A 26,705-nucleotide genomic window follows, 5' to 3' on the forward strand; every position below is an offset into this window, starting at 1 on the left:
CTTTCAAGACTTGGATTAAATAGTTGGGTGTTATGATGATCATGCACGATGCAATATGATACAAAGATTTTGTTAATTTTGATATTGGATGAAAACATATATACATTGTGGTTGATCACACCACATTCCCCCCGTTGTTTATTTGAAACATTCATACTAATCCCAATGCATCAATCAAGCATACTTCAATCTCTCCTCACTCCACCCAGGCCGCAACTCACTCGTCTCCAAACCCGCCACATCCAGCGAACTATCCGCAACATAGTTGACCTTCCACCCAACACTAATCGCCGCACCGGCCTCCGTCTGCGCCCACACCGCAACACCAATCGTATTCTCCCCAGTATAATCCAACACTCCCACCGGAACCGGGAAATCAACCTGGTTCCCAATATACGGATTGAACCGACCATACTGATACCCATTCACAAACAACTGCGCCCGATAGGCATCACTAGGCGCATTCGCCGGCGTCCCCAACACAAACGAGATCGAGACATCCACTCCACGCGGAATATCCAACGGGACGGTAGTCCGGAAAAACTTGACCGTCGCGCCGGTGAACGAGAGGTTCTGTGCCGAGGTGGAGGGCCACGCGCTATCATCGAAGCCCGGGAGATGCCATCCGACGCGTTCGGCGTAGAGTCCGTCTTCGTTCCAGGCGCCGCGGATGGGGTCGAGGTTGGATTCGCCGCCGGCGGTGCCCGCGATGCGCCAGTGCGTGAAGGTATTTGAGTTGTCCGGGCTGAGGAGACGGGCTTCGAGGATTCCGCGGGGGTTGAGCGCGCCGGTGGTTTCGTCGTGACCGGTGTCGTCGTGGACGATGAGGAGGGTGTTGGAGGAGTTGGGGAGGGTGGTGTTGGGGAAGAGGAAGGTTTCGTTGGCTTGTTCGATGGAGGCGTCACCGAGGTAGGAACCGATGAAGTGGCCGTTGAGCCAGGCGGAGAAGCCGCTGGGTTTGGGTTAGTTGTGTGTGGTTGCGCGGATGGGATTGGGTTGGGTGCTTACAATGCGCTGCCTCCTTGGACGTTTAGGAAGACGCCGGAGGCGGTGCCGTTGAAGGAACCGCGCCAGAGGCGGACGCCGTTGTGGAAGCCTGGATGTGTGAGTATTTGGGTTTCTCACTTGGGAAGAGAAAGAGAAGACTTACCATATTCGTCGGCGTAGAGAACTGGCAGTGTGGCAGGTGGGCTGGGATTGGCGGTCGTCATGTGGTTGGCATCTTGCATGCTGGGTTAGCTTTGCTCTTCAGGTGGACTCAGATTATACTCACCAACCCATGCGGGACCGGAGGCATCGTACGTCGGAAGACGCTCCGGCAGGCTGTCGTTGACTTTCCACGATGTGAAGGCCGGCAGTTGAATGGAAGGGGGCGCAGCAATAGTGGCCTTGAGACTACCATATGAGGTCTGAGATGTCTTCAACTGCTTTCCGTTCCATGTGATAGCCTTGACCTCCTTGGGCGCAAAGACCTCCAGGGAAGTTTCGTTGACGGAGTCACCCTTAATTTCGAGGGTTGACGTTTTCAAGTTGACGGAGCGAACAAGATATGGACCTTGGATGAGGACTATCCAACGATGAGCGCAGATCTAGGGATTAGGAAGGTTGGAGTTCTTACCAGCCTCGTTCTCCGGAACAAGAGGGTCTTCCGTGAGAGCAGGAGCCCAGAAGTTGTATGCCGCAGTCCGGTCCAGTAGGACTACCCGAATTTCGTCGTCGAGCTGCACAATACTCACGCCCTCGGATTGAGTGAAGCCCACGATGAGACTGCCACTTTCTTGGTGGAAGTTAATATCCGAGCAACCTTGGCATTTCGACACCACAGATCCCTTCTTCACGCCCTTTACAGCGAATTCTCCGGACTCGCCTGTCGGTACCCAGAGTACAAGGGTCGGTTTGTCGTCGATGACGGCGTGAGTGAGAACTTCAGCAGTGGAATACAAGAGCGTCTCCGAGCCAAAGGTGTAATCGGTCACAATAATCTTCGATTGATGGCCATTCAAACGGATTGTGCCTCCAAGTCTAGGGATTGTGAGGGCTCCCACAGACGTATTGACACGCAGGCTGAAAGCTACGTTGGTGCCAACGGTTGAGTCTTTATGAAGCGTGACATAGAACCCAGCATTCGTTGTGGGATTGCGCAACTCGTACGCACTGACAGCCGTGTTGTTCGTATATTGCGTTCCATTACCGACAAGGTCGGTCACCGTCAAGTCTCGTGCACTGCGAGTAAACAGCGACAGCAATTTGGTCTCGTAGTATTTGGACGCAATGGAGCGGTCCTCGGAGATCGGAGCAGAATAGTCGTAGCTGGTCGCCGTCACGGGTGCAGCAATGGCGCCCCAACTTGTTCCTCCATATATCATGTAAAGACTCATGGCCGTCACTCGCTGGGCAATGTTCCACCGGTAGAAAAGGTTGACAAAGTCCGCACCAGTATCATCGCTGCATCCTCCCTCAGGGCCCGCCCATGGGTTATAAGAGCCGCCCTGGAACTCGGGCATGAATGACGGCACCGTCGGCGAGAATTCGAGGAAATAGTCATAGTATTCGACGACCTTGTAAGCTACGTACTCTCCATTCGTGGAGGTACACTGGCTGACATCACAAGTCCAGCACTAGAAAAGTCAGATTAGTAAGGACTCAATCGTGACAAGCGACTCACCGAAGGATAGGAGTCCAAGCCAACAACGTCGACGTTGCCTCCAGCATTAGACCAATCGCTGCCCCAAGACATCGCATTCATGTTAGGCTCATTTGCCGTAAAGGGAACAAGAATACCGTTCTCACGGGCGCTACTTTCAAGGAGCTCCATGTAAGTGATTGCGGTCTCGTTGGGGTCCCTTTGGCTCGGATCACTGAGCCATTGATCGCCGTATTCGTTCTCAATCTGATAGCAGAAAGTATTCTGGCCATTTGTGACCTGGTACTGACTCGTGATCTCCGACATCTTATCAAAGTATGGTTTCCATGCTGCTGTGTATCGCGAATCGTTGTTCCGCAGAGTTCCGTAATCGCCAGTCGTAAGCCACAGAGGAAATCCACCCGCGCTGGCCTCTGCGTTGATGTAAGGACCAGGACGTACAATCACATACATCCCAAGCTCCTTTGCAAGCTCGAAAATTGGCGTGATATTACGAGCACCGGTTGAGAAGTCGACTGTGTAGTTGTTCGGGGAATGCCACGCCCAGCTCGAGTAGATGGAAAAAGCGGTAAAGCCAGCAGCTTTGATTTTCTCAATAATATCCCTCCATAGCCCAGGCACCGGAATGCGCCAGTAGTGGAATTCTCCAGAGAAGACGAAGATTCTTTGGTCGTGAATGGTGAAGCTGTAGTGATCCCACTGCACGTCTGTGGTCAGGCCATCATCGTGAACTGGCCAACCAGCTTCTGACTGGTTCTGTGTAGCGGCCAGAAAGCCTATGCTCGAGAGCAGAAGAAGGCATAACTGGATAATTCGCGCCATAGCTGAAACTCACCCTGACCAAATGCGGGGGAGCAGGAATGGATGTCCTTTCAAAGCCATAATTATGGACCGGGGTTAGGGATCACTTTATAGCCCGCCCGCACGCACACCGTAAAGGCAAAGTTTGGCATCAAATTGCTCAATGGATCATGCCCCGCCCTCCAGCTCGAATTGTGGCGTAGAGTTCATGATCCCAAGCCCATTACAGAAAGTCCCTGAAAGACTGAAGTCCGAAAGACACCGTTTAGTCGTCTGCACTCGGCCGCTACGTGAGACTAGCGAGAGCCGAGCGGGCTCAGTGAATCCTTCTGATGAGATGGAACATGACTGGGCCGCAGATTCGGATACACTAGGAAAGCCATCACGGACTGGGGCTTCGATGATGAAATGGTTCTGATTGCCCCGGTTTGACAAGGTCATGGCGGGATTTGAAGTGGAGCCGGGTCAGGGACCAGGCCATCGTACCGCATAAGCCCGGCGGAGTAGTCGACCACCGTGGGGTGAATAAATGTCTGTGGGGTGAGCTAGTCAGGGTTTTTCCTCCATTCAGAGCATTGGCTGGGGTTCAATTTCTCCGTGGGAATCGGATGGCTCGATAGCTGCATATTGGGTATCCGCAGGGGGGTGGTGTACCGAGGTACAAACATTGGCTCTAGCGACCGAAGGCAATGAATCAGCATATCACGCGTGCAGGATACATTCGAAGGAGTATGCACACCTACCTCCAAAGATTGCAACGGATAAAGACATGCCCCCTTATGCGAGCATGTTCTTGAGAGAATCCGGGGAGGATACCAAAGCAATGAAAGTGAAATGGGGAGAGAAGAGGGAGCCGGGGGCACATGACTCCGGCGCCGACAGAGAAGACCAGTTGAAAACACGCACTTTAATTTCCTTTTAATTTCGCTCAATTCCAAACGATTTATGACATAGGTTACAAATACTTTTCCAAATCCATCCCAAATCCCGAGCAAAAAGCCTCCCCGTCCAGCTGTGGGTGATGTTCGAAAGAAGTGTATTTACACACACGATCGGGATCTACCCGAAGGTCGGAGGGGAAGATTATGAACAGCAATGGCGGGAGTACAGGCAAACAATCCAAGAGAAGCCGTCCAGTGTGAAAGTAGATACATTAAAAAATCGGTATACACCAGGACCCATGGGTAGGCTGCTGTCCGGGGGCCAGTTCGGACACGGTGCGCCGGCCACAGACCATAACCCAACTCCACCGGGCCCGGCGGGGGAAAGCCGCGGGTCTGGTAGGGGGGCCGAAAAAGCCCGCGTGAGGAAATCGACCGACATATCATACATCACCGAACCGTCATAATGCAAGGCCAATGCGGCGATTCGGCCCGAGGCAGCATGCTGACCAGCCCCGAGAACATCTTCGTGAAGTATTTTCGGCTTGGTTTCGGGTTCCTAACAGAGCCCTTAAAACCAACGCTGCGGGGTCTTTAAGCCGATCGGTCCAAAACCTGGAAGGGATTGGAGTCCTTGGTATCCACAACAACGGCAGCAGAACTCTGGATATCTTCCTTGGTGGTCCGCTTGGCGCTCTTCTTGCTGCTGACGGTCGAGAAACCCGAGTCGGAGTCTTGATCACTGTTACCAGCACGCGTCCTCTGCTTGGCAGCGGTAGCGCGGGTCCGGATGGGAGAGTTCTCGGCATTCTTCTGCTGGGCCTTGGTCGCCCGGAGAGCCTTGACCTTGTTCACAGCCTCATCCTCCGTGACTTCGCTGGTCTCACCGCTCATCTCGGCCGCCTTCCGGATCTCGCGGCTCACACCCTTCAAAGCGTCCAGACCGGCTTTTTCGGCCGCGTGCAATTGAGTCGGCTGCCGGGGGCCAGGTTCCTTGCGGTAGAGGTACGAACGAACGAAGAAACGGGCGAAGAGGTAGGTTAGAGGCAGAAGGTACATAACGTTGAGCCAGATAGCGAAACCCTGACCGCTGGTGTCCATGCAGGTAACCATCGGACCGACGTGGAGGACGCGTGGAGCAACAGAGCCTTCAGTGGTGCCTACATTCTCCGCAAGGCCTTCCGCACCGGCAGCCCGGAAAGCCAGCTTCTTGATCCAGGGCACCAGTCCAGCACCTGCAGTGCCCACGGCAACTCCGGGGATCTCAACAGGAGGAACGGGGGCAGACTGGCCCACAGGAAGTGTGTAGCTGAAGAACAGGTAGGAGGCAGCCATGGTAGAACCAATGATAAACTGAGTGATCTGCATGGTGGTCAAGGATCTCTTGATCACGGTGGGGATGCGAATGCGCAGAGCAGTCAGGGTGTAGTAGGTGTACTGCATTCGGATCGGAATAGATTAGCAACGTTAACAACGGAGCAAGACAGGTGTGTCACACATACCATCAAAGCATGGATTCCAGAGTTGACCAGGGTGAAGATCCAGATAGGAGCCGCGACATAACGAATACCGGCCCACATGCACATCATGGCACCGGCATGGTGGTAAGTTTGCAGAGTCGAGCTCTTCTTACCCTTGGCCAGGATAATGACCGTATCGAGGACCTCGTAGAACTTGGACAGGTAGAAGATCCAGCCGAGGAAGGCCAGTCCCTCGTTCCAGAGACGACCGAGATCGGTGGGGTCCGGGACACCTCCTGCAGCCAGACTGAACTCCGGGTTGCGGAACATCCACTGGTCGGTCGTAGGGTCGTACGTGGCGGCGTTTCCGTAACCACGGGGCCCGTTGATCTTGCACAGCGTGTCGGCAACAGCCGCGACATAGTTGGGATCATCCCGACTCGGCCACGAGTTGCGGAAAGCCCGAATCATGCCAGCAAAGGTCCATGCGGAGTAGATGGCCAGGAACACATTGTGGAGGATGACGAAGAGCTTGAACAGTCTGGTCTGGCTAAACCCATAAGGCTTGTATCCTCGACTCTTGTTCAGGCGATTGATGAGGACGACAGTCACGGCGTAGACACTCGCGATTGTAATGGGAACGCGCACGTCCAACAGTTGGTTGTAGAGCGCCGGAGGGATGTTGAAGGGTTGGTTCCAGGTCGGCTCGGAAATCACAGGAGCAGGAACGGTTGCAGGGAGCTCGCTGGGAGGGAAGTTCAGGAGGGATGCAGGCGGTAGGCCAACGCGAATGACGGCCGGGTTCGCCTCGCCGCCAACGGTGAAGTCGTACATGGTTGAGGCGCGAATGGTGGGAATTGAAACGACCAGACGATGAGGGAGGAGGTACGGAGGGGAGCGCGTCAGAAACCAGTAGAGAAGTTGAATTGACCGGACACCTTCGGAATACCAGGTGCAGAGGAGTAGAGGAGGCGAAGGAAAAAGTCCCCAGGAAAATTTAAAAGGTCGAGTCCACACCCGCGACTGGTGGGAAGGGGAGGCGCAAATCTCTCTATGAACTGGGGATGGACAATAATTGAAGGCGCGGCCAAACCTTGCGGCACGGCGAGTGAAAGGAGGGGGGGACGGTTGGTCAAAAGAACCGTGATCGCTGGCGACAAGAAAAAGCAAGGCCAGACTGATTAATTCAGTCTCATAAATTCAGAGCAGTCAATCTCCGGATTGCTGCGCCGTGGATCAATGAGAGTCGTGATGATCGCGGCGAGTGGAGCCGCGCAGCGTTTTGTTGGGAATTCGGCGGCCTTCAAACCTCGGCCCAACAAAGCATTGCTGGACAGCTCTGGCATGCCTGTGAATGTGAAGGCGTCCTAGAGGCAACAGCAGCGGCGGCCAGGCAGGGATAATGGTCATCCTGGCTGATGTCGGTGGACGGAATCAGCGGAAATGGTCATCCTCGGGCTGTCGATCCTCTTCGACGCCTTGTCTACGAACTATGTAATCATGTAGTATAGATCGAGGGTTTGTTTGTTCCTCACATGACCACCTACCCGTTGGATTCTAAAAACCAGGTAATCACTTTACGCGACGAGCCAGGGGCCGGCAAAGTGCCCGATCTGATAGTCCTCAAAACTCCCCTCCGGAGATGCTTTTTATCAATCACTCACTCTCTATCTATCGGAATTAAGTTGTCTTACAGGCATGACATCAACCGTCGGAGTTGACAGCCATCCAACACAATTGGTTTTTTTGCTGCCCGTAGTTCAGATCCAAACTTCCAGAAGCAGTCCGGTGGATCCCGTGATCGCAACATGACTCGCGCGCTGACTCAGCGCGTGACATCACTCAACCATCATTGACTCGAACATGGAAAACCGCCCTGGTATCTATAGAAGGATCAATATAGTTCGTGTCCTCTCGGGCAGTTCCTAGCGTAGTGGCTGCCATGAACCAGGTTGGACAGAGTACTAATGAAGTCATTCTAGAATGGTGCGATTCGGGGTCACCATACTCCGTACCCTGTATGCAATTCCGGGGGAGTGGTTGCCAACAACAGCTATAGTGTTCCCTGCAGGATATGTACGGTGATAGCAATATACATGGAACAAAGGCTATGCAACAATACAGATGCTAATGATACATGCTGACGGACACATCAGCTCAGACCTCCGCTCAACGGGGTTTGGTGCTCAGTGGAAGCGGCGGCGGCGTCGAAGCTGTTCCGCCGACAGGAGTAGAACGCATTCCTGCCTTCTTCGGAGGAGGTGGTGGTGGTGGCGGGGCCTTCTTTCTACCCAATGTATCCGTGTCAATGCTGGACGTGGAACGATTTGCGTTCGGGTGCGGTGGCACTGGAGGTGCTTGATCTTTGGGAGCCTTCTGGTCGTCGATAAATTTGTTGACTCGCTGGGAGATTCCGTACTTCTCATTCAGTCCATTCAACTTCTGCTTTCCCGCTTGAATCTTATCACTGTGTCGCTCCCGAAAATCGTTGATTGTAGACGAACCACTCCTGGGATCGGACGTGGATACAAATGATGGTTCACTGCCGTTTGTGTTTGTTCGAGCCGGCGGGGGAGGTGCAGGGGCCGGAGAATTCGACGAGGCGGTCCTCAGATGCGAAAAGCGGCTTTGCAGTTCGTTCACTGGAGCTTGACCGACGGAACCTGCAACAGTTGGAGATGCAGGATTGCTATCTCGCTTCCCGTGGCTGCTGTTGTTCCCTATTCCAAGAGCAGGTACGGAGACACCAGCCTGGGCAAGACGGGATGTAGCATCCTGGTTCAAGTATCCCTCGGCTTGGGAGGGTGTTTGGGAGTGTGGAGAGTAAGCTGGGGGTGGGGTAGGCGGATGCGGGGATGGGGTGGAAGTGTTTCGTGAAGGGAGTCTAGGCGGAAGGCTAGGTGGAAGACTTGGTTTTGGCCCAAGAGCTGGAGGTGGTGTGCGATCTGCCGGAGAATCCATGCGTCTGACTGGGGGTGGCGGAAGGTTGGTGGTATCTAGACCCGTCCGGTTCGCACGGTATGGCACCGGTGGAGGCGCCGGCTTTTGACCCTCTTCCTCCTGGCTTTGCTCTTCTTGTTGCTGCTGGGCTATCTGCTCCTGTGACAGCGGAGCACCTAGCCCTCTCCGGTCTGGGGTCACCTCGTTGGGCAGAGCTGCAGCGCCATGGTACTTGATGTGTTTCGGAGGTGGTCCAAAAGATGCCGGGTCCTTGAGCGAAGAGAGAGGTCTGGCGACATGTTCTTCGCGACCGTCATCCTTGTCTTTTCCCTTCCCCATCCATCCTGCCTGCAGGCCGGATAGAATCACGTCAGCTAGGGGCTTGAATGGTTGCCGGGGTGGACGATACAGACCACTTGATTGATGCCTTTGAAGTCGTTCCGCCAGCTCTCCTTCTTGCCGTCTCGGCCCTTGGGGTGCCAGCCCTCTTTCATAACCCCTTTGAACCCACTCATGATCCGTAGCGATGGTGTCCAACCAGTGGAGGAATAGGTTTCAGCGGGTTAAGATGGCCGGTACCTAGGTTGTAGGATGACGCCGATCCAGCCGGGACCGGAACGAGATAAGAGCGAGAGGCGTCCCCACGCCTTTCCAGATGCGGCTAGGCCACATGTCGGCGGCTATCTCCAATCTCCGGGTCATGTGACAGCTTCGATGACCAACTGGTCAATCCTTGAGTAGTTTTCTGATGATGGTTCGCATGCTTACTGCTCTGACATGCTCTATTCTTAACTATTGTTCTTCGAGCACATTGGCTGGTCACCTGGCATATGCGGTGATCTCACCTCATTCCATCCCCACTACTCCGTACTCCTCCGTCTGACGAGTGACTAGAAAAAGGCTACCTGCGACGGTCAAGATCCTTTGGCCCCCATGTCGGGGCCACGCAACGCTGCTACGTCTCTGGTCTCTAACCCGGCGAGCTAATTGCGTCGATCAGGCCAGCGGTCCGATGATTGGAGCAAGGTCACCCTCCCAGGGCTACCGACTAAGCGGCCCTACGAGCACCATCCGTTCGCCTTGAACCAAAGGAAATTATGTGAATGGGTGCGGCCGCGTTGTCTTTGTTCCCATAGGGTGGAGATTCAACGGTCCGGCCCACGACAGCGCTAGATGCGACCCCCTAGGCAGCCTGCTAGCGCCTACAATCTTTATGGCTGAGCCTGGAGGGGTAGTTATTCGTTTCGTCTTGGTGGATTAGCAGCAGCAGCGCGATGCATGCGTGTCGTGCCTTATGGTGGACAGCGCTTCGTGCTGGACCGCTCTGTGCTGATTGGCAGTGAGCGGCCCTCCGTCCGAGGCTATACTTGGTAACCCTAGTCGTCGTTCACTAGAAGCTGCTGCGCCATGTCAGCCTTTCTTTGTGTTAGCTTGGGCAGTCTTTCTCCCCGTCTTTATTTCCCGGACACGGTCCGTACTTTTCTTTCATCTTTCTGCGTTTGCCTTTTTTTTTCCTCGCGTCCGCATATGCGTGTATAGTTTTGTGTCTGCTTTGTGACTGGCATGACCCGCATCTACTGACATAATTTCACATGAGCTTGAAAAGCTGGCCTAGAGGCTCTCATACCGCCATCCGGTAGGTTCCTGTGCTTATTCTCAGCCTCCCGCGTTCGATGTCTGATCATGAATCTAGTTGAGACCGCCTCGGTCATTTACCGACCACCTTGTGTGACCACAATCCTTTGACATCCATCACAGTGAACCGTGCAATATAATTTGGTTCGGTGCTTATAAATATCCGATTTCACCACTATTCTGCAACATATAGGCAGAACAGAATCGGAGAACAGACCCAATAACTGACAGGATGTCCGGCATGGACCAGACCAACGACTGGCCTGGCGGAGGAAGCGAATACTACACCACCGAGGCTTCGTCGGATAGCCACAGAACCACAGCCAACGAATATGCCACTACAACAGACCAGTGGGGATACGTCGTCACTCAATATCCCGGAGAAAGCACCACCACCACCACCACCACCACCGCAACATCCCAATCAACCGCAACCTCCACCGCCACCGCAGTCTCCTCCAAAAGCAACACCAACACCAGCAGCACCAACACCACCAACACCAAGACCATCGCCATCGCGGTCCCCGTCGCCGTGGTCGGAGCAGTCATCATCGCATCCCTCCTCTTCTTCATCTGCAGACGCCGGCGTCAACGCAACCGCAACCACAACCACCCCATCCCAGCCCCCCAAGCCAACATGACCCCCGTCCCTCGCGACCTCCACCCCCCACCAAACCGATCCTCAACCTGGGAATTCGCCCCCACCAACTCCCACGATATCCCCTTCTCTGGCCCCATCCCCGGCCGACCCGTCCCTCAGCACGACCATCCCCGCGACCTCAACCCATCCTCAAGCATCCACACCGGGCCCATCACCACACCTATCCCAACTGAAAACCGCCACCTAACACCAAACCACCCACCACCAGCATCAGTAGCACCAGCACAATCCCACCCCATCATACCCCCCACCATCCCCACCTGGTCCGAACAACCCCGCGACCGACCCACCTCCCCCTTCGACCATCCGCTCGACGACGCTGTATCTGAGATCTCCCGTCGATCGAGAGATCTAGATGATATATCGTCTGTTTCGTCGTTTGGGGAGGATGAGGAGCGTCGGCCGGCGATGCTTCATCGTTCGTGATTGTGCTTGAGAGGATGAGGATGGGGATGGGGGGGTGTGGTTTAGTAGGCGTTGATATGATTGCATGGGTTGGAATGTACTACACGCTCGTTTTTGGTGATGAGGAAGGGTGTTGGTTCTATGTGGGAGGGAGGGAGGGAGGAAGGGAGGAAGGGAGGAAAGGGGGGATACATATTCACTGTCGCTATTGTATATACATATGGCATTTCAGCGTAATGAGATTGCATGAGATATTCTACGACATACTCAGTCAAGTAGCAGGAAACATCGGGTTTCCTATATAAGAGATAAATATAGGGAATGCATTAATCCATCCAACGGTTTTAAATAACAACATATATACAAATGGTAGCTTATTTACACGTCTATCTACCCTTACCAAAGTCAGGCTGGTAGGCCTTGACCTTGCCGCGGGACAACTCTCTCAAAGCCATGGTGGCATACTGGCTCGATCCGAGCTGGAATTTGAGCACGATGGCAACCTTCTCCTGCGCATCGGAAGAGGACGGCGTCTCGGCAGGAGTCTCAGTCTTACCCTGGATCTTTTCCAGGTCGGTCTGGACGAATTGCTCATCGTCCTGGGTGTACACGCTCACGTCGACGGAGTAGTCCGGTCCCGGGCGGTTAAGCAATTTCCGGTAGCTTCCTGTGAGGCTGACTTCGCGCCATTTGCGACGCATGTCGAAGGGGTCGAGACCGCCGCCTTGAGGACTGGCCATGAATTCCTTGTAGAAGTCGGTCATCTTATTGGCGGGGTAGAGGACGTCGTAGCCGGGCAGGGTGAGGACCACGTCGAAGATGCTGTATTTGCCGCTGGCCGCTTCCTCGGCGGTCAAGGCGCGCGCACGAGCGATTCCTTCGGAAACGTAGGCGCTGTCGCCAGCCTGGGGGGTGATGATGACTTCGCCATCCGCGTCAACTTCGCCCGCCGCGGCGGCAGCCTCGTCCGCGGCGTTTTCCTTATCGGTGTGCTCGTGCACCAATACCAGGTCACCCTCCACGACCTTGTCGCCGTATAGGCGCCAGCGTTCGCCGGCGGCGAAGTTCCACACCAGGGACTGGTAGGCGTGGACGTACATCAGTCGCAGATTACGTGGGATGGCTTGGAGAGCGCCGAGGTAGTCGTTCTGGGCACGGCTAAGTTGACGCAGGACGGTTGATTCGGCCGAGAACTTCCGAGGCAGCTTCTCGAGAGTCTTGCCGATGCTGCCGGTGGTCTCGAAGATGTTGATTGCTTCCGCGCGGGCTTTATCGTCCGAGCTGACGAGGGCCGTTGAGTTCTCGCCCTCCTTGGCGGCAGCCAGAGCATGGGGGCTGTACTGGAGGATGGCGTCGCAGGCGCCCTTGAAGTCGCCCTGGAGCATCTTGACGCCGACCGTATCGGTACGGGTAGCGAAGGTGCCAAAGCGCTGCAAGCCGAAGTAGTTGAAGTAGCCTCGTTCGCGGAGGTTCCGTAGTGAAGTTTCCACAAGCTCCTTTGCTTTCGCAATGGCGGCCTCACGGTCCTTGAAGTCGACTCCCGGGATGTCGCACTCACGGAGAGTAATGACGAATTCGTTACCGTTCAGATCTCCGAGATCAAGACCGTGCTTGCAGTACTCGAAATCGCCAACTGCAGCATTCCGGAGAGTAGGGTTCATCTTTGCAAGGCGATCGGCCTGCAACCGGTGCGCACAGGCCCGTTGAACAGTCACACCGCGCCGGTCCTTGGTTCCAGCGAACTGGAAGTTCTTCGTGTTGACCTTCAGCTGACGCGAGATAAACGAAAGGACCTCCATGGTGTCCTTGTTCTCCTTGTAGAGGGTGAAGTGCAGGTAGGGGCCGCCCAGCTCATCCCAGTTGAAGGGCACACGGGCACGGGCATTACCACGCTCACCCTGCGCATTGCGGTTGTTGCGGTTGGGTGCAGCAGAGACAGACATCATTCCTTCGCTGTCGGTCTGAGACTCGAGTTGAGAGTTGAAGATGCGACGGATGGCCTGGTGCATCTTGATGCGCAGGTCGCGGTCATTGACGACCACAGTGGGAAGCTTTCCCAGGTCACTCGGCTTCGACTTGGGGTTGGCAAGGGCACGCTTGTTCAAGCCCAGAATCTTCTTGGTGGATTCTTCGCCGAAGAGGGATTCCAGGAGGGCATTGTCTTCCTCTGAGATCTGAAACTCTGGCGTCTTCTCTGCGCTTGGCGTGGCATCCTTCTCTGCCGTTTCTTGTGGCTTGTCCTGCTGCGCACTCTCTGCGGGCCTTTCCATGGGCTTCTCAGCAGGCTTGGCCGGTTCTGCTGGGGCGGGGATGTTCTGTAGATGCAGGACCTGGCCGGAGGGCACGATCTCGTTGACGAGGAAATCGGTGTATCTAGCAAGAGGACGTCAGTAACCACCAAAGCTATCTCAAAGATACGGTATAATCACCTCTTCTTCAGAATTCCCGAAAACCCTTCATTGTCCGCGCTGACGAACCCGGTGATTCCGACCTCAAGTTCCCTCGCCTCCTCCGCGGAGACCTTGGCCGCGTCCGAATCGGCAATTACCTCATTGGGGGTCGGAAGCGTGGCATCATCGGTGACAGGGGGGTTATCGGTCTTGAGCCGCTTGCGCGGCGACTCAATGATATCGGCGACATCCATAGCAACGGTGGTAGTGAGATCGAGTTGCAGTTGCAGCCAAGTGAAGTCATGAACAGCACCCCCCGGACTGAAAAGTTACCGTCACGGTTTTGCCTGCCCGCATCGGGTTAGAGTGGGGCTAGCCCTAGTGGAAAGCCGGATTGGGAAGTCTGTTTACGGTGGTATGATCTGATGTATAGTACCTTACCTGGCTGGATTCTATTGCTGGGGTGTTATGGACTTGATACATAGGATGGATGACTTTAATGTCGTTGTGGCTTTTTATGGATAACGTCTCTTATCATCCTTTCTTTTTTTCACATCCGTACGGAGTGATCCCGTGCTAGTTGCGCATCACGCGGGGCGAGGCATATAGCTCGTCCACTTCAATCCCCTACGAGTGAGATGCTGAAACAAGGTGTGCTAGGCTTAGAAGTAAAGGGATGGAGGGTTGGGCAAGCCTTAATATGTTTACCTGGGTTGATGTCAGTATCTGTAGAGTAACCGCCGGGGAAACCCTGTAAGAGGACTATTCTCCCACTCGAAGTACGTTGGGACTTTTCGTCGGTCAAGGTGGCTTGATTTCTGCTCAAGCATAATCTATCAAGTTACTTCATGGACTCGGTCAGCTCCTCCATTTGCTACTAGTGTGACACACTTGATGTCCCAAAGGACATTAGATGTTCTCTTTCGTATTCTAGGTTGGGAATTTCCCGGACGGGCGATTAATACAGAACTCAAGACTAATCTTCGACAACACTGTGAGAGCCATAATAATCTGCGTCAGTATTCTTCACGAAGTTGGGGAAAGCTCCGGCGCTGAGGCACCTAAGCCTCTCTAAGGTGCGGAATGTGTGCACTTATGACAGAAGCAGAAGTTATCGAAACCCGAGGTGTGTTTAGCTCAATATACCGATATCATTGAGGGCTTCGTTACAATCCATTCTCGAAGAACAGCTGGTTGAGCTTACCCAAGGAGATCCCCATTGATATAAAAGAACAAGGGTAATATCTTCGTCTCCTCGTAGGAGTTTAGGGTACTATAAATTCCGTACCATTCAAGCCCCAGTAACTGAGAGCCTATCGGAGAAAATATCCGGGGTAGTTCCACGAAAAGCAGCGAATGCAGAGACATAGGGAGTAGTCACTGCACACACTCCAACTCAACGATCGGATTATGCCCTACTTCAAACCGACTTTCTCGGTATCATAGCATTGTAAGAGCAACAAATTCCCATTAATCTCAACCTTAAGCCCCATAAGCAAAAATATGAGTATAAATCCAACAACCAGAGCACCCCCTCTCCACCATCAACCATCACCATTTCAAATCTACCAGCATGGAGCCCGAACGATTACCATGGGAAGACAACCGGGGTCCGATCCGCCAGAAGCTACTGGAAAGGGGCATTATGTTCCAAGACGCATATAATCTCGACAATAACAACGTCATCGTGCACATCGAGGTCTCCCAACAGGCCATTGAAGAGAATCTACCGGATTTCGCTTTGCGCAACGATTACCCAGTCAAAAACCCCGGCCTCCCGATGCTCTTATCCGCCTTCTTGAAAGCGGCTCTGGATTCTCTGAGGGGTCGTATCGAGAGGAAACAAATAAGGATCCCATACGATGGCTCCAAGCACCACCTGGTTTGCACATTCCAGCCCAGGGCTAACAGAGCAGGTCGTGTGTTGGAGGAGTTGCATAAGCAGATGAGATTGGACTTTGTGGGTCTGGATTTCGATGTTCAGGCGACACAGTTTTTCCCTTACAGGACGACGTTTCTCCAAATGGATTACCGCCGGCCGATAGTGGGTAACTATGACATTTTCTTGGACTGATTGGTCTTTCGTAAGACTATCTGACTCCACGTCTGACGGAATTGGGACCTGAAAATTCTCACGTCGGTTTGTCTGGGATCTGAGGAGCCCCAAAAGACAGCTACCCTGGGGTAGAGGCGTTTTGCGGTGGAGGACTGGCTATTGCACTTGTTTCCCGGGATATCGCTGGAGTTAAGACCGAGGTGGTCTGTAAGTCTGTTCCGTCATTGGTAGACTCATCAATTTATTGCACCATTGATATTATCCGGGCAAAGTTTACTTACCAGTTTCCCAAAAGCTTATGGTAGATACAGGGCGGATGTCTTCAGGTTGTCAGCATTACCCACATGGGGCATTCCACTTCGTGCAACCATCGATGAGCATCTATGGCAACTGAAATGCTACCCTTGCTCGTAGATCCTTCGACAAAAGAAAGCCTGGTTGGTCAAGAATGCCTTGAATTAAAAGATTGCGGTATTAGCTCGAGCGTCTAGTCTATAGTTAATCTAATCATAAATGCGTCATAATCATCATGCTGCTCATAGTACGCCAAACAGAACGAAACGCTGCAATCATGCAAGGTGTTGCGACCTCGCACATGAATGTTAAAACCAAATCAATTGCAGCCAACTGGTTAAAAGGAAGAAATAGCGTAGGGCTTCGCTTATCTTCGATCGGTGCACTACTCCAGTCGACTGCGCATAGTGAGACAGTCCGTTGGCTGGACACTGCCACCCGCCCAGGTGGTCTTGATAGCCTGAACCACCTCCCTGGTCGCTTTCCGAGCCAGGTCGCGCCCCTTCCCGGACTTCAGGAGCGATTCGTAGAGAGTATGGGTGTGCCGAATATGAGCCTCAACAGCCAAGTTCGCCTTACGTTCATCCGATAACTTGGAGACCCGCCCGACACGCCCAGTGCCCTTGAGAAAAGCATGCTGAAGAACAGTGTTCAACGAATCCTCCGGCATCAACGGAAAGTGAGTGCGCAATAGCTCGCGGGCCCGGCCCGAATCTTTGTCGTCACGAAGCTTAACGGCGTGGGCGCGTGACTCGGCTGTTTCAGCTGCAGACTGGAGGACGGCCGCATGGACATCAGCGGGGACGCGGAGGCCAAGAGTGTTTTTGCCTCGATTATCCTGCACAGGGTTAGACACTGGCACCAGGGCCCCGAGGGTAGAGTATCCTCACATAAACCATGTAGACAACCTGACCAGACTCCTTTGTCTTACTTCGGCAATGGCGAGTAATGTAAACGTCTCCCTTGGGAACAAACACATAGCGCGCAGGAGAAGCCTCCCGTTCAAAACAGTTCTGCCCACGGTCGGGTGTTAGTAGTGATTGGCAGTCGGGATTGCGCTAGGACATGCAGGCAAAGCAAGGGTCAAGGGTGGATGGTCGATCGGAGCCCTGCTACGGTACAAAGGAAGAAGGAAATCCAGGACTTCAAGCCGACTACTCACCTTTTCTAGTGGCTCGGTTGATGGTGGAAGTATACTCAGTCTGGCATACCTCCCTACTTTGGGACTTCCGCGCTCGGTCTTGCTGCTCTTTGCAACGCCGACAAAGTCGCCACGGTCTCGTTTCTTTAGAAGACTGTTCCTGCGAGCCTGGGCTAAGATGGACCGGGGCGATCTCGGGGTGATCGCACTTCTCCCGAGGATCTTTTTGCCGCCGTTTAATCTTCTGGCGGCTCCGGAACGAGGGGTTTTCTTTGGAGTGCGCGACATCTCTAAGATCTCATAGAGCGAAAGAAATAGTCATTCAGATGAATATTCTGACAATAGTAGTATAGCAGCAAAAAGTAGACCAAACACGATTGAATCTTGCAGGGTACACTTGGATTCTGCTAAAGCCCCATGGGCTATTGCTTCTTTGTGAAAGGGGCCAAACGGGGAGTGAAGTCGACGAGCGCTTTGCAGTTGGTGGGTCTTATAGGAAGGGGTATGGAGTAGTGAAGGGAATGTCCATTATGAAAGAACGATGGCGGAACAGTCCTTTCTTTAATTCAGCAATCTATGCTAACCGGAAGATTGCTTTGTAAGTGATGTGTTTGACTGTAGTTCTGGCTGAAAAAAAGTTGGGATCCTGATGCCCAAGGAAGGAGTGACTTGACACAGCACAATTATGATGAATGGAAGGAGGATTCCGCGAATGGCCGACTCCGATACGGAGTACCTGAATCGGTATTTCCTCCTCCGTTTGGGCGGTGGATCTTGGCGGGGTTGTGGCGTCGCCGCTGTGGCTCAGCATCCGGCCTGCGAAATCAGGCATGGAAGATGGATCTTCCTATAACATGCTTGCTGTGGCTTGTGCTCCATCATCCTAGATATTATGTAGACTCCATCAATGCTGAGAAAAGTTGGCTTCACGGGGATTCTTACCCATCACATATCTTAATTCGCTGTGAATCAACTACAGTCTTGAATTTCCCTTGAAAACATTTGTCTTGGGTCCGAAACGAAGATGTGGAGTATACGGAGAACTCCTCGGACTGATAGAGGCAAGTATCACTAACAAGGGCATGCCTGGAAAGAGGTTCGCCCATAAAGAACGAAAGGTGATGTATGCCAGAAGCGTCGGTATAGGTATCACTGTTGCCCCTCCACTTTATGCACCAGATGCATGGCATTACGAAGCTACGGTAGGATTGATCGCATCGGTTTCTGCGGAATACCCGCTCAAGACCCATATCACCATGGGAAACCACCCCTGCCCGTACAGGGCGACCCATACATTATTGTTGTCGGTGCATGGAGCTGAACAGCCTCTGTATGCGGACAACAACTTATTACAATAATCAGAATTTCTACTCAGGCCTTGCTGGCATAAGAGTTAGGTAATCCGCCAGGTCTGGATCATGCGTACCATGAATAGCAAAGGATGATTATAAGGTAATACAACCCCATGGCACGCATCGTCAAATTCATGTGCAAGTACACTTCACTTTCCATGGGCAAGAGGGAAATAAGCATTGGCAGATTGGGAGGTGGGATGGAGTGTAGAAGAAAGGGTGAGAGGGGATGCTCCTTGCTGGTGTCTCCAACTTTAATCCAGCCAATTGTCCTGACGAGCTGCGAGATGGACAGGCTGGCAGGCACCAAGCCCGCGCTACAGCGAGATCATGTCAGGGGCTCCCTGAAATACAAATAATCCATGCGGGAGGGGAAAGATTACGAGCAGGACTGCTGGAGAGTACTCCGTATCGCGGTCGGTCCTGCGGGTTACACCGCAGGGCGTCTAACTAAGTACTACTGCAGGTCCCGTTGCTCGCGTGCAGCTCTAGTGGCAGTGACGGAAGAACATTGCTGGCTCGATCGTAAAGGGGGTGGTGACTGGTGACTACTCAGTGGTGACTGGCGCGAGGTGAGATCCCGACCGATCATCACGGTGAGTGAGTGATTGGGCCTCGGAAACGGCTTCCATCTCGACAATGCTCCAAAGTTCAACCTGCCCGCCGGACAATCCTCCCAGGAGATATCCGGGCCGCTTGGGACAGCGTCTGTACGAATCAACTGCGTTCGGAAGAGGGGACGAAATCGCCAGGTACTTTAGTTAAACCGACCGGGGGATTTTAGGCCGCTTGCCATAGGTTCCCCTATCCAACGAGATGGACCAATAGCGGCCGAGACGGACCGCAGCATAGAGATTCACATCAGAATCATCCAGATACTTATCTAGTAGATACTAAACTAGAAAGTAGTCTAGACTCAGTCCAGTCGGGTCGCCTCACGTCCGATCTTCGTGGCCCAATGAATGGATGAAGCTCCGGGCGGGTCGCGGTGAACCCCCCAAACGGGTAATATTAGTTCTGCCCATGCGACCAAGTAGATACTTCCCCCGGGGCTGAAACATCCTCTCCGTATGGTTTCGACAGGTCGGGTGCGAGTCTTGGATCGGTCGAGTCTCCAATCCAACGGTTTCTGGCGGCGACCTCTTTTTGGGTGGTTTGCCTACGTTTTCTGTCACCTCGCCTCTCCCGGAGTTGGAGCATGGATGGCTGCAGCGGGTGTAAATAGCGTCGACATAGCTCAGGAGCTGGAAGGGAGGCAGGGATGATGATTATTATTGATTGTTATTGTCTTGTGCCGGGGGAGACGGAGCTGAAGGATAGGTACGGAGTAGGTAGTTTTAAAGGGCGGGATAATGTCGTCATCAAATTGAGGCCCCAGGCCAGGAGATCGTAATTATAATTACCGGGAGCTATTAATATTCCGGGCAACCTGTCGCGAGACGTGGGATGGATGGATGGATGGGATGGATGGATCGAGGCTGGAGCTGAAAAGAGGCCCCAGTACTAGTCGTGGTGGCCGGAGTCGGGGACGAAGGACGAGACCCCAGGGCGTCCGAGGGTCGTTAGTGTTGGCGGTGGTTGCAAGGCTCAATCTCCCGTCGCCCCAATGCGGCCTCGATCGACGCTTTCGTAAGGGAGTCTTGCTCCCCTCAAAACCTTGTCGGTCCATTTATCTTTCATACTACTTACTGTACGTGAGTAGACTCGCTGTATCGCGACTTAGGGTTGTTTGACTGGTAGCAATCGATCTACCCCGTAGTTCTGGTGGGCGGCACCTTCAAGCCCTATCCACCTTGTGTCCTCCGTATAATCTCCCCAGAAGAATCAGCATGAAAGCAATCGGATACGGGAAGGAAAACAATCGAAGACGGATGCAGGTCCAGAGCTGGTGTCAGCGCCAGCAACCAACCGATCATACTGGAGACGGGGATAGACGACCCACGGAAATGGACCGCTCTTCCTTGTTCTTGGGACCACCGCTGGTGCCTTGAAGCGCGGTTGACTAGTCTTGGATTATGGATACGTTCGGTGGCATAATCTCGTTGAAAGGACCAGTCTCGCTCTTAGCTTCCATCGGTCCAGCCGGCTCGTATGGATTTCTCCGGGATGGAGCTGATGATGACAGTGGTAGATACTTGACGAACCCAGGGTAGCGTCTCTACTCTTCTCTATACAGGACTGCACAACCCGAACCACTAGGATTTGATAGACCGACTTGGGGAGGGATAACACCTCATCTTGAGATTTTTTATAGTTTGCGTTACAACCCACCACCACCCTTCGTATCCATCCGGTGCGTCATGATGGCCGCGGCCCAGGTTCCCAGTTCATCTCACCAAGGCCGAATCTCCACCAGCCAAAGTGGAGGACGATCGGGACGAGGCCAGGTGATTCGGGAGGGACTCGATGGGCAGGACTATAATGGCGGGGGTTTAAGATGGCAGGATCAACGACGATTATTCGGAGCAGCCTCATTTGTCACCAAGTCCTGGTTGCAGCAGAACCGGATCTTGACCCTCCAGCGAGCGTAGCAGTTCATACATACTCAGCCCGTAGTAGTCAGAAAAAAAAAGCCCCCAGCGGTGGATCTGCGGATGTAAGTAAAATGGAAAAAGAGGGCAAAAAAACTGTCAACTTATTACCAAATTACAAACAGAGGAAAACGAAAACACAAAATTTCCCATTCGGCTTCGCTTCCTCTTCTTCCTTCTTTTCAACGAGCCTATCTATCTTTTGCATTGAATTCTCCTGGTCTCCTTTTTCCTCAAGGGCGAGGGAAACATCAAAGACACTGAGCCCTGATCTAAACGCATTCCGCTCCTCCCTTTGTTCAGGACAGCTCCGTCGTTCTTGGAACCTTCATACTACCACCACTACTACTACTTACCAACCAACCTTCAATCCCTCGAATCCCAACCTGCCTCCTCCTCGACTCCTCTCCTCGACTCCTCCCTCTCTTTCTTTGTCTCCTTCTCCCGACCAGCCCGCTAAACCCGTTCGTGAGCTCGACCATCAGACTATGTGCTAGCGTCCTCCCTTCGTCCATCCCGTTCGTTCCTTTCGAAGGGTCACATCAAAACCGTCTCTTGTCTGAACCTCCTACTCCGTCCACTAGCTTGGCTTCAATGACCCTGTGGAGGAGGCTTACATTCGTCGGCACAGCGATCCCTACCGAACCAACCCCTCCCATCGGACATTCCTGACGACCCCGAAGTATCTGGACTTACTACAAGAGGGTTGCCTGGCAGCTTGCATTGTATGGTTGCTGGGATCACAACGTTGCTGACATGAGTTGGGATCAACCTGTTCACAGGTATGTCGGCTGATTTTCCTACACATTACTGAACCACCGGCACAGGCGGGGCTGCCTCTCTATCACCACGCCTCTTGTTAGCTACAATACCTCTATCATATCGTTTCCCTTTTTTCTCTCTCATAATTTTCCCCCTAATCTCCAACTCGCTTATGTACACATATACTTTCATACGCCTTGAACCTGTGTGGCCGTGAACGGTGGATTGCGGAGCTCCTACCGAGCTCCGACCTTCCAGCGATAGCTAGTGCAACATGATGCTGACCGAACCTTCTTTCACACTCAGCTTCAGCTATCCAAACGGTGAACCTCAGACCCCCACGAGGACCCCTCCGACCACCACCATCTTTGGTGATTCCGCTTTTCAAACCCCCAAACTCGAATCCAGCTTCTTTGATCCCCGGGTTACGTGGGATACGTCGGACCCCTATGCCTCGAGCCCCGAGTTCCTTCGCACGCCGCAGAAGTTCGGGTTGAGCACCCCTTCCGTCAACCCCCTCAGGTTGCCGGACACAGCTCCCGACCGACCGACAGACACCGATGGCAATCTCCGGAGTGTCAAGGTAGAGCAGGATACGGATACAGCGAAGAGGCGTCGCCCGTCCAGACTACATGGCCATTTTGGAGAGGATGGTCCTCGCACCGTTGATTCAGCCAAATCGGCGGCCACAATCCAGACACCCCCGCCCAGCAGTGCGTCAAGGAAGAAGGTGACGGGACTTGACGATGTCACAGGTACAGGCCGACGGCCATCAGCCTCTAGTATGGTGGGCGGCCATCTGGAAACTCCCAGTCGGTTGCTGGGGGCTTCCCCGCGGCTCTTTGGCGACCTTCAATCGTCCCCAGACCCGTTCCAGCTGGCATCCCTTGATCCTGTCACCTCGCCTTTCTTCCCCCAGCAGCGGCTATTCTGGGACCAAGATTTCGACCATGCCGGCAACATAAGCCTGTCTGCCAACGACTTGTTTGATTCCCATGCCACCGATGCTTTCCACCTCCACCACACTTCCCTCCACGACTCTCACATCCCACAATTACCCACCATTGAAGGAAATATGGATCTTTCTGAGTTCAATAGCACTGCATATAGTCTCTCGTCGGGGGTGACTACCACCGATGCCGCCCTCTTCCCTGCTCCCTTCTCCACCTCCCCTCGCCGCCCTATCACAAAGGCCGAGGATCCAAACATGTTTCTGAGTTCCCCTGCACGTCGCTTTGGAGGGCCTCAGCCGACCCCCGATAAGCGCCTCTTCTCCAGACCGACCCGTCAGCCCTACCATCACCAAACGGAGGAGTCCAAGAGAGAGGAGCTCCGTCGCGCTCGCAGTGTCAATCATCACATTCCCGTCTATGAGGATGAGGATGACGACGACTACACCCCCCGTCAACCCAGGCCTACTTTGACTCGTAGCCTGACACACAGCGCTATCACTGGGTCTGCTAATCGGGCAGTGTCTGGCTGCATGATGGCTTCTAGCAATGGAATCCGGAAGAGCCCGTCCAAGGGTCGCTCATCCCCAATCAAACCGCTTCGTCATCAGCTTTCTCGGGCCAGCTCGGTGACTGGCAGCCTTCCCAGACGCTCCCAATCCGTAGTCCTCAAAATAGGCAAAGACGGTAGAGCCAAAGCGGAGATGCAAGCCGTGGCCGAGTCAGCGACTGGCTTGACGGACCCCATCAGTGGGATGGATCTGGATGGGTCCACCACGGAAAGCGAGTATGACTCGGTGGACTTTTGTGAATACCCGACGGTGCCCAGCCGCAATCCCTCGTTCGCTTTTTCCGATGCCAGTGGAACGATGATTGCCCACAGCGACGCAGGCTCGCGGCCTCATTCGAAGGGGTCCTATACCTCCACCGCCGCTTCATCCTCCGGACGAGCATCCCCTTGGGCTGGCGCCTGTCGGGGGCCTTCCCGACGACCGCAATACAAGTCGACTTTGGATGACTGGAAACGCACCCCGAAACGGCAGTCAACCGTGTTACATTCGGACTTGTCATATCTTAGTGCCGGTTCCCTCGGTGAGCCGTTTGCTGATCCGGAAGATGACAGTGGGGATGCCCAGCATGCACTCCGGAAGGTGCTCCAGGAGAAAGGCCGGATTGTTCGCCCTCACACGGTCAGCTATGGCTCGCGGATCAGCCGGTCTGCACGCTCCCTTGCGCATCTCCGGTCGTCCCCACCACGATTTGGTGTCGACCTTGATCTCGCCTCACGAACCACAAACACGTCCCCCACGACCATGACGGACCCCGACCTAGCCACCCCTGTCACGGACCGCTTCAGCAATCCGAGCAATGGGACCCGGTGCATCTGCAATTCTATGGACAATGGTGGCCACCTGATGATCCAATGGTAAGCTCTGGTGATGACTGTCTATGCACAGCTACTAATTGATGGGCAGCGAATCGTGCAGCCACTGGTTGCATACCAAGTGCGTTGGACTGGAGCGGGCCAACCTGCCGTCCGTGTACGTTTGCCTCTTTTGCGCCCAAACTCCCACTCGCCGGAATCACCGGATCCGGGGGCCTGTCGGGGCGGTTGGGCATGCACCCACGTCGCCTTTAGCTCATAAATCCTACCGATTTCGATGAAAGTAATGACCACGGCGCCCCATTGGCGTCCTCCCATTCCTCGTGTACCATTCTCGCACAGAGTTTTTGTACGACTTGACCTGCTTCCCGGGTGGGCTATTGCATCGAGGTCTGCCACGGAGCGGACCAGCGCCTTCTTTCCCTTTTGACCGGGTTTCCTTTGTTCAACTGTGTGCCAGAGCTTAGACATACCCCTTTCCTTGCGACGTACATTTTCCCGCTGTGGCGGCATGTATTCATCCCAGCTGCGACTACTGTGGATGTCCTTTCTAATTGTCCTATTGAATGTGTGGCAAGGCCTTGTGATACCTGTACCTTGTATGTAGCCACTGCTATTGACCGATTCCGATCGATGAGTACATCTATGCTTTTAATCCATGGACTATAGTATCTTATCCTGCGTAACGAGATTACGATACGATCTCCAGGCGGTGAGACGTGCCTGGCGATTTCGGAGACTGACACATTCCGATTGGTGGACCTGGCGCTTATCGGCTCACCGCCCGCGATAGCACGTGGCTCCGCTGAATGATTTTCGCCTCCGTCGATGACTCCTCCGATCCTCCTCCTTTTCTGAGTGTCTCGGTCTTTCTCCTTCACGGCTCTTGATCAGCTCCGCAGATGTCCGCCTCCCTCCCCGGCAGTCGGGACCTCCCCCGGTCTCAATATGACCTGACAACCTACTGGGGCCGCGTGCGTCACGCGGCTGACCTCTCCGACCCGCGGTGAGTGGGGAAGCGTTCATTGTCGCCTGTGGGATTGCGCTCGTGCTGACTTCTCCAGGATGCTGTTCGTGTCTTCTTCGGGTCTGGAGCAGGCCAAGGCGCTGGTCTCCTCATACAAGCAGAACCATCTTCCGGCGATGACTCCAGAACTGTGGCGCGCGAAGAAGGTGGTCGATTCCACGCTGCACCCTGGTGCGTACTCCCGCTGAATGGTGGAATTTATATACTCATTTGGCCAACAGACACCGGCGAGCCGGTCTTCCTTCCCTTCCGCATGTCCTGCTATGTTCTGTCGAACCTGGTCGTAACAGCTGGTATGCTTACGCCCGGTCTGCAGGTAAGATACCAGCCACTGAACTGCTGACTGTATTCTCAATCTGACCGTGCCCAAGGCAACTGGCACCCTCCTCTGGCAGATTGCCAACCAGTCGCTCAACGTCGCCATCAACAACGCCAACGCGAACAAGTCTACCCCCCTGTCCGTCTCGCAAATGGCCAAATCCTACATGATGGCGGTGTCGGCCTCCTGCTCCGTGGCCCTGGGTCTCAACGCCCTGGTGCCCCGACTGAAGGGCATCTCGCCGAACACGAAGCTGATTTTGGGTCGTCTGGTGCCGTTCGCGGCGGTGTCCAGCGCCAGTGCGCTGAACGTGTTCCTGATGCGCGGAGAGGAGATCCGTCAGGGTATCGACGTGTACCCGGTGCTGTCGGAGGCGGAGAAGAAGAAGCGCGAGGAGACCGGCGAGCCGGTGGAGAGTCTGGGCAAGAGCAAGAAGGCGGCGACGATTGCAGTGGGCGAGACGGCCATCAGTCGGGTGCTGAATGCCACGCCCATCATGGTAGTGCCGCCGTTGGTGCTGGTGAAGTTGGAGAAGACGGCGTGGCTGAAGGCTCGGCCGCGCATGATTCTCCCGCTGAACCTGGGACTGGTGTTGGCGACGTCGCTGTTTGCGCTGCCGCTGGCGCTGGGAGCGTTCCCGCAGCGACAGGCGATTAGCGCGACGAGTCTGGAGCCGGAGTTTTGGGAGAAGGGAGGAAAGGATGGGCAGGTGGAGTTTAACCGGGGGATGTGATACCTTGAGTTTATAGACTTAGACGAATAGATTGTGTTTTTTTAGCCTTCAAGATTTATCGGGCACTGCAATGCGGTCTATTAGTAGGCAGCTATCATTAGGGTATCTTTATCACCATTGCCTTAGCACCCATACCACCCAGATCGCCATGTTCCACCTTCAGGTATCTTGATGCTTTCTACAGAAACTAGACATGTAGAAGACCCCATAGTAATCCCTCAGCCGGCGATAGATAACCAGCCACATAGCTGACCGTTCTAACAACCTGAAACCCTTACCCTCGGAATGGAGTCAAGACTAGTCGGTCCATATGACTCACTCACAATCTATATAAGCACC

General features: G+C 54.0%; 10 protein-coding genes across 10 annotated transcripts; 5 read left to right on the plus strand and 5 right to left on the minus strand.

The window, feature by feature from the left end:
* Positions 1-127: 127 nt before the first annotated feature.
* Positions 128-3,466, minus strand: BO80DRAFT_373053 (glycoside hydrolase family 35 protein; the record flags this gene model as incomplete). The annotated part of the gene is made up of 6 exons (XM_025716544.1): positions 128-952; positions 1,009-1,096; positions 1,151-1,222; positions 1,274-1,567; positions 1,619-2,618; positions 2,666-3,466. 6 exons carry the CDS (start codon positions 3,464-3,466, stop codon positions 175-177), a joined length of 3,033 nt encoding a protein of 1,010 aa, XP_025579819.1. The 3' UTR covers positions 128-174.
* A 1,390-nt stretch (positions 3,467-4,856) lies between these two features.
* BO80DRAFT_137787 (elongation of very long chain fatty acids protein) lies at positions 4,857-6,793 on the minus strand. Its single transcript, XM_025713656.1, has 2 exons — positions 5,829-6,793; positions 4,857-5,763 (listed from the first exon to the last, which is right to left on the minus strand). Exons 1-2 carry the CDS (start codon positions 6,618-6,620, stop codon positions 4,921-4,923), a joined length of 1,635 nt encoding a protein of 544 aa, XP_025579820.1. The 5' UTR covers positions 6,621-6,793; the 3' UTR covers positions 4,857-4,920.
* A 901-nt stretch (positions 6,794-7,694) lies between these two features.
* BO80DRAFT_421525 (uncharacterized protein) lies at positions 7,695-9,464 on the minus strand. Its single transcript, XM_025718624.1, has 2 exons — positions 9,140-9,464; positions 7,695-9,074 (listed from the first exon to the last, which is right to left on the minus strand). The coding sequence occupies exons 1-2, from the start codon at positions 9,239-9,241 to the stop codon at positions 7,956-7,958; spliced, it is 1,221 nt and encodes a 406-aa protein (XP_025579821.1). The 5' UTR covers positions 9,242-9,464; the 3' UTR covers positions 7,695-7,955.
* A 707-nt stretch (positions 9,465-10,171) lies between these two features.
* Positions 10,172-11,590, plus strand: BO80DRAFT_137987 (uncharacterized protein). The gene is made up of 2 exons (XM_025713658.1): positions 10,172-10,362; positions 10,425-11,590. Exon 2 carries the CDS (start codon positions 10,594-10,596, stop codon positions 11,446-11,448), a length of 855 nt encoding a protein of 284 aa, XP_025579822.1. The 5' UTR covers positions 10,172-10,362; positions 10,425-10,593; the 3' UTR covers positions 11,449-11,590.
* A 165-nt stretch (positions 11,591-11,755) lies between these two features.
* On the minus strand, positions 11,756-14,102 carry BO80DRAFT_398089 (pseudouridine synthase PUS7). Its single transcript, XM_025717413.1, has 2 exons — positions 13,857-14,102; positions 11,756-13,800 (listed from the first exon to the last, which is right to left on the minus strand). Exons 1-2 carry the CDS (start codon positions 14,069-14,071, stop codon positions 11,814-11,816), a joined length of 2,202 nt encoding a protein of 733 aa, XP_025579823.1. The 5' UTR covers positions 14,072-14,102; the 3' UTR covers positions 11,756-11,813.
* Positions 14,103-15,390: 1,288 nt separating this feature from the next.
* BO80DRAFT_441078 (uncharacterized protein) lies at positions 15,391-15,891 on the plus strand (the record flags this gene model as incomplete). The annotated part of the gene is made up of 1 exon (XM_025721167.1): positions 15,391-15,891. The coding sequence occupies one exon, from the start codon at positions 15,391-15,393 to the stop codon at positions 15,889-15,891; it is 501 nt and encodes a 166-aa protein (XP_025579824.1).
* Positions 15,892-16,314: 423 nt separating this feature from the next.
* BO80DRAFT_373062 (DUF2293 domain-containing protein) lies at positions 16,315-17,989 on the minus strand. Its single transcript, XM_025716545.1, has 3 exons — positions 17,330-17,989; positions 17,058-17,180; positions 16,315-17,005 (listed from the first exon to the last, which is right to left on the minus strand). The coding sequence occupies exons 1-3, from the start codon at positions 17,594-17,596 to the stop codon at positions 16,553-16,555; spliced, it is 843 nt and encodes a 280-aa protein (XP_025579825.1). The 5' UTR covers positions 17,597-17,989; the 3' UTR covers positions 16,315-16,552.
* A 3,215-nt stretch (positions 17,990-21,204) lies between these two features.
* On the plus strand, positions 21,205-21,758 carry BO80DRAFT_138024 (uncharacterized protein). The gene has a single exon (XM_025713659.1). It carries the CDS (start codon positions 21,266-21,268, stop codon positions 21,686-21,688), a length of 423 nt encoding a protein of 140 aa, XP_025579826.1. The 5' UTR covers positions 21,205-21,265; the 3' UTR covers positions 21,689-21,758.
* A 296-nt stretch (positions 21,759-22,054) lies between these two features.
* BO80DRAFT_373063 (PHD finger domain protein) lies at positions 22,055-24,970 on the plus strand. Its single transcript, XM_025716546.1, has 2 exons — positions 22,055-24,329; positions 24,379-24,970. The coding sequence occupies exons 1-2, from the start codon at positions 22,228-22,230 to the stop codon at positions 24,566-24,568; spliced, it is 2,292 nt and encodes a 763-aa protein (XP_025579827.1). The 5' UTR covers positions 22,055-22,227; the 3' UTR covers positions 24,569-24,970.
* A 202-nt stretch (positions 24,971-25,172) lies between these two features.
* BO80DRAFT_398096 (sideroflexin family transporter) lies at positions 25,173-26,366 on the plus strand (the record flags this gene model as incomplete). Its single annotated transcript, XM_025717414.1, has 4 exons — positions 25,173-25,293; positions 25,352-25,485; positions 25,536-25,630; positions 25,686-26,366. Exons 1-4 carry the CDS (start codon positions 25,190-25,192, stop codon positions 26,364-26,366), a joined length of 1,014 nt encoding a protein of 337 aa, XP_025579828.1. The 5' UTR covers positions 25,173-25,189.
* Between the last annotated feature and the right edge of the window lie 339 nt (positions 26,367-26,705).

This window comes from Aspergillus ibericus (assembly GCF_003184845.1).
Source record: "Aspergillus ibericus CBS 121593 unplaced genomic scaffold BO80scaffold_3, whole genome shotgun sequence".
Lineage (NCBI taxonomy): Eukaryota > Fungi > Ascomycota > Eurotiomycetes > Eurotiales > Aspergillaceae > Aspergillus > Aspergillus ibericus.

Excerpts from the sequence above, each read along its gene's own strand:
- BO80DRAFT_373063 (XM_025716546.1), top strand. The coding sequence starts at position 22,228 with ATGATGCTGACCGAACCTTCTTTCACACTCAGCTTCAGCTATCCAAAC. Across the intron at positions 24,330-24,378 it reads GGCCACCTGATGATCCAATG|CGAATCGTGCAGCCACTGGT; the intron begins GTAAGCTCTGGT and ends ATTGATGGGCAG.
- BO80DRAFT_137987 (XM_025713658.1), top strand. The coding sequence starts at position 10,594 with ATGTCCGGCATGGACCAGACCAACGACTGGCCTGGCGGAGGAAGCGAA.
- BO80DRAFT_421525 (XM_025718624.1), bottom strand. The coding sequence starts at position 9,241 with ATGAGTGGGTTCAAAGGGGTTATGAAAGAGGGCTGGCACCCCAAGGGC. Across the intron at positions 9,075-9,139 it reads TCAAAGGCATCAATCAAGTG|GCAGGATGGATGGGGAAGGG; the intron begins GTCTGTATCGTC and ends TCCGGCCTGCAG.
- BO80DRAFT_373062 (XM_025716545.1), bottom strand. The coding sequence starts at position 17,596 with ATGTCGCGCACTCCAAAGAAAACCCCTCGTTCCGGAGCCGCCAGAAGA. Across the intron at positions 17,181-17,329 it reads CAACCGAGCCACTAGAAAAG|AACTGTTTTGAACGGGAGGC; the intron begins GTGAGTAGTCGG and ends GACCGTGGGCAG. Across the intron at positions 17,006-17,057 it reads AGGTTGTCTACATGGTTTAT|GATAATCGAGGCAAAAACAC; the intron begins GTGAGGATACTC and ends AACCCTGTGCAG.
- BO80DRAFT_398089 (XM_025717413.1), bottom strand. The coding sequence starts at position 14,071 with ATGGATGTCGCCGATATCATTGAGTCGCCGCGCAAGCGGCTCAAGACC. Across the intron at positions 13,801-13,856 it reads TCGGGAATTCTGAAGAAGAG|ATACACCGATTTCCTCGTCA; the intron begins GTGATTATACCG and ends TCCTCTTGCTAG.
- BO80DRAFT_137787 (XM_025713656.1), bottom strand. The coding sequence starts at position 6,620 with ATGTACGACTTCACCGTTGGCGGCGAGGCGAACCCGGCCGTCATTCGC. Across the intron at positions 5,764-5,828 it reads CTGGAATCCATGCTTTGATG|TACACCTACTACACCCTGAC; the intron begins GTATGTGTGACA and ends ATCCGAATGCAG.
- BO80DRAFT_138024 (XM_025713659.1), top strand. The coding sequence starts at position 21,266 with ATGGAAAAAGAGGGCAAAAAAACTGTCAACTTATTACCAAATTACAAA.